Source organism: Mesitornis unicolor, unplaced genomic scaffold, assembly GCF_000695765.1.
Source record: "Mesitornis unicolor isolate BGI_N332 unplaced genomic scaffold, ASM69576v1 scaffold36648, whole genome shotgun sequence".
NCBI classification, from domain to species: domain Eukaryota; kingdom Metazoa; phylum Chordata; class Aves; order Mesitornithiformes; family Mesitornithidae; genus Mesitornis; species Mesitornis unicolor.
Genome location: NW_010204507.1, coordinates 1 through 4,873, shown reverse-complemented (window position 1 = coordinate 4,873; position 4,873 = coordinate 1). Strand labels below are relative to the sequence as shown.

Genomic DNA, 4,873 nt, shown 5'->3' with positions numbered 1-4,873 from the left:
TGGGGGGGGGGAGATGCTATTTGATCATCATTTGCTGATCGCCAATAACGTACACACTGGAACCCGGCCTAAATATTCATACCATGTTTACACGTAAACCTGACTCTTCTATGTAACACAAACATATTGCACCCGCAGAGCTGCCAGCATGGACACAGTCGGGTGTAAAAGGCAGCGCTGCTTTTTCTTCTCCATTTACGTCCAACCAATTTGAACGCGTTATTTGAAATGCAAGGTTGCTGCTTCACCTTGGGCCGCAGCGTCCTGGTCCGTACCCACGCCCGCGGGCGCTATCCTCCCGTTAAATGTGCTCTAACCCAGTCGATAGCTCTGTAAAGATTCCTCCAGAAAGGAGAAGCGTGCCTGACTTAGGGGGGCCGGGGGCAGCCTCTGCGTGCCCCCCCCAAGCGTCTCGCCCTGCGAGTGTGAATCCAGCTCCGCCGAGGGCCCCGCAGGCACGAGGTTTGCTGGTAAAAACCGTTCTGGCACCGCGCCGCCTCACCCGCAGCGTCCCCGGCTGTGCCCCCCGCGGCGCCCTAGGCCACGCTGCAGCTGCTGAAGAGCCCTCGGCTCCTCTTGGTCCTCTGCTTGTTCGGCCGCAGGTTGACGACGTCCCCGCCGTTCAGGGCGCAGGAGTTTTGGCGGGGGTGGCTCCCGCCCGCCGTGTTAAAAACACCTGCAGAAAGGAAGGAGAAAAGTACTCTAGTACCTGCAGCACGAGGCATTAACGCTGAGCACTTACTGCATCAGTAATGGTAACACGTTAAGGCTTAGGAGTGCGCCTCAGATGCACGCTCCAGTTCTTAAAGGCTTGATTTCTGGGTCAATTTTGCAGCTAAACTTGAAGCAGAGGCAGCTGGAATGACTGGTCAGGCAGTATTTAAAGCTGATATATGTGTATGTGTGTGTATATATATATGTATACACAATTACATGCCCTGTGTAATTGAAGGGCAGCAGATGCACTCGTGTACGCTGCTAATTGCAGGGTAACCAAGCTGTGGTTGGCTGAGTAATACAATAAAAGAAAAACAAGACAACTTTGAGGTTAGACACTTTGCTGAGATAATGGTAAGGGAAAAAGCCTGACCAAGAAGGGAGTGCTTTAAGGAAAAGGAAAGACCTGACTCAGAAATGCTTCAAAAGGGCTGCAGGAGTTGGTATTCCCCTACAAAAGGCAGTTTACAAAGACCTCCTGCTTCCACGCCAGATTCCTTCCCTCTGAGTCTCTTGTAAACCCACCCCGAGGTGAGCAACACAAACAGCAATTACATGAAAAACCCCAAAAGCATCCGCTCTCCGGTCCTTACACATCGCTTGTTGAAGCAAATGTAATAAAAGGGCAGTTGTCAAACATGGGCTGGAAATGTCAGGACATCCCCGGGACAGTCAGGCAACTTCAGAGCCACCCAGTGATTCTGGAGAAGGAAAGGAGTGGATATCCTACAATGGCAATAACTGGAGCCTGATTCACCAGGGCTTGACTGTTCAGTTCTGGGCCCCTCACTAGAAGAAGGATGTGGAGATTCTGGAGCGTGTTCAGAGCAGAGCCACAAGGATGGGGAGGGCTCTGGAGAACAAGCCTGATGAGGAGCGGCTGAGGGAACTGGGCTTGTTTAGCCTGGAGAAGAGAAGGCTGAGGGGAGACCTCATCACCACCTCCAACTGCCTCAAGGGAGGTTGTGGAGAGGTGGGTGCTGGTCTCTGCTCCCAGGTGATGGGGGACAGAACAAGGGGAAACGGCACCAAGCTGTGCCAAGGGAGGTTCAGGTCAGAGCTAAGGAGGAAGTTCTTTCCTGAGAGGGTCGTCAGAAGCTGGCACAGGCTGCCCAGGGAGGTGGTGGAGTCCCCATCCCTGGATGTGTTTAAAGAGCGGGTAGACGAGGTACTTAGGGATATGGTTTAGGGGGTAGACAGGAACGGTTGGACGTGATGATCTCAGAGGGCTTTTCCAACCGAGCGGTTCTGTGATTCTGTGACTCCACAGGGAAACACAGGCTTTGGTGGCATAAAATCGAGTTTCCTGTCCCAAAATACGCACCAATCTTGTTACTGCTCGCGTGCACCAGCTCTGGGTCTTCGGCTGTTTGCTGCTTCAGCCTCTGGAGGTACTTGTCAGCCAGATACTTAAACACTGCAGCGTTGGAAAGAAAATAAAGCGCATCAGAATACGCTTAAAATGAATCTGGATCATCTTAATAAAGCTGGCGCACGTTGCCAATGCTCCAGCTCACACAGCTTGGGACTTTTAAAAATCACGTAGCGATTTCATACCCAGTTCTTTGCAAGAAGCCTTACAAAAACAGCGGCCACAGGAAGAAAGGCCGTTGAGGAAACCTGGCAGCAGCTTCTTCCTGATTAATTAATGCCACCCTCATCTGTCGTGGGGCACAGAGTCTACCCACGGTCCTGAGAAAATCTGCAACTGCAGAATTTTCAGAGCCAATACGCTGCCATCATTTACGTTTGGAATTAATAACTCGTTTAAAGATGACACAGATCATCTCTTGCAGGTGTTTTTTTCCAAGGTGATTGATGTTAACGGAGCAGAAACTATTAAGTTTACTATAACGTTTGCCTGATTAAAGAAGTTATCGGTGACTGCAATTCAGGATTACTCAAACCTACCCCACAAAAGACACTGACTGAATTTTCTAACAGCACTCTTATTGAATTATACATTAAAAAGTGATACCTGGGAACTGGTAACAGAGAACTACACTATTTTACGTCAATTATTTATTAACAGTGACGAAATAACCTCTTCAGCAGTTTCTACATTGCAATAATTGGACTTTTACTCCATTTCCTTTGAAGCTCGGTGCCCCCTGATGGGCATTAGGACCGAGCAGCCGTAACAGACCCGCACTCCCCAGTCCCAAAGCTGTGCCCTGTCTGTGGAAGATGCACCAAAAGCCAGGCCTGACGCCCTGATGTCACCCTGGCACCACTAATTCCAGCTGTGCCTGACATGTGCTGCTGGGAAATACCTTCGGTTACGTTCAGGTCTTCCTTCACGGACGCTCGGTAGAACCTCAATTTTAGCTTTTTCGCCAGCGCTTCGGCCTCTTCGCTGCAAACAGAAGAAGACTTGTTGTAAAGAACCATTTGAACTATTTATCAAACTTATTTAGCAATTCATTATTTGATTCTTGTGGACAAAACGCTTTGTGTTAAGTTTAAACATGGCGAGGCGGGTTAAGAAAAATCAATCCGAAAATACCCAGTCATTAATTTCTTTACAAGACCTCCACTATAACAAGGAGGTGTTTTTACATGCAGCTTCTTTATGCCCCAAGTTAACTGCTTTTCACTATTTATTGACTTCATTATCTAGAACTTCCCGGGGGTTTGAGGTCTGGTCAGTGAAAGCAGAAGGCAGGAGGCTGTGACAGCACTAAAATCAGAGCAAGCGCCGCTGCAGGGGCAAAACGCCGCCACCAAAGCACGCCCCAGGTCTGTTTTAATGTGGGTATGGCTTAACAAAGCAGCGGGCTTTGCAACCAGCAAAGTGCAGAGGTGAAGTAATAAACGGCTGAAATCGTTTTAAGGAAAAGCCGAGGAAACTTAGGACAACTTCCCCAAGGCATCAAGAGGAAGATTACTGAGGCAGATGGAGCACATGAGAGCGAAGCCCAAGCGACGTACCATGGATAAAGCAGGAGCTCAAATGCAATTTTGCCTTTCCCTTGGGAAATCCTCAGTATTCGCTGCAGAGGCTGATTTATGCAACCAATGAGAGCAAACAGAGAACACAGAGACAGCGCAGGAAGCAAGGAGAAATCATTTCAGTCTCAGGAAAACAGCAGAAATAAAGAGGTGGGGGGGGGTGATCAACTCCGTCATGCAACATTTCCCACACGATTTGCTGTGGTAAATAAAAGGCGGCGTTCGTTAAGCTGGTTTTATGGCAAGGGTGAAATCGGTCACATCTACAGAGGCAGAATGGACGGACAGTAACATCGGTAAGGAGAAAAATACAGTGAGGGGGTCAGCACCGTGGGGCTTGAGGATATTAACAGGTGTGTATTGCTGCAGGTATCATGCTTTGATTCAATTGAGCAAGGAAAAGTAATAAGTGAAGGAAAAATATTAAGAAATATTATTAAAAAGAATAATTATTCAAAAATATTATTATTTCAAGCAACCCCTTTAAAACTTGCTCAGCATTTCAAGCCGAACTGGACAGTGTGACTCCACTGGTGCACTGCAGCTTGCAACTGTGAATTTAAATGGGAAAGAACACCTCCGGTTTGAGGATCAGCGGGGAAATAAAACCAAAAATGATTCACCAGAAGCTCCCATAGATTTTTAAAGAAGGAAGCCCAAAGCACACGCGTGCACAGAGGGGCGCGTGTTGTTCTTTACAACCAGCAGCGTAAACCTCCTACTTCTTTACGCAGGAGTCGTCGAGGAGATCGATCTTGTTCTGCACCAGCACGGTGGGAACGTCTCCAACCTCGCTCACAACCTTCTCCTTCCAGGTGGGGATGGCCTTGAAGGACTCCCTGTCCGTGGTGGAAAACACCAGAACACAGGCCTGGGCTCCTGAAACACAGACCCACCACCAATACCAATACAGACATCGACCAGCAGGCGTCAAAAGAAAGATTCACCTCTTCACGTTACTCCCTATGCGACAGTAATGTGGATTCTGAAAAGCAGGGAAGTTTCCAGAGAAAGCTGTGGTTATTTTAAGTCAATTGCTCAGTGGCTTTTTGAAGAAAACAGATGTGTTTCTAATTCATACTCATCACAGCGCTGCAATAAATGATAGGAAATGTTTGTACCATTTGTGTTACGGCTTTGTAACAGCCTTGGTTGTTGTTGTTATATGTAAACATAAGGTTTTATATATATATATATATACATA

At 47.8% G+C, this 4,873-nt stretch overlaps 1 protein-coding gene across 1 annotated transcript; it reads right to left on the bottom strand.

The window, feature by feature from the left end:
* Nucleotides 1-536: 536 nt before the first annotated feature.
* Nucleotides 537-4,548, bottom strand: RAB23 (RAB23, member RAS oncogene family; the record flags this gene model as incomplete). Its single annotated transcript, XM_010191084.1, has 4 exons — nt 537-676; nt 2,042-2,134; nt 2,991-3,073; nt 4,392-4,548. Coding segments are annotated over 4 exons (473 nt in total), but the record flags the coding sequence as incomplete, so codon positions are not given.
* Nucleotides 4,549-4,873: the final 325 nt, after the last annotated feature.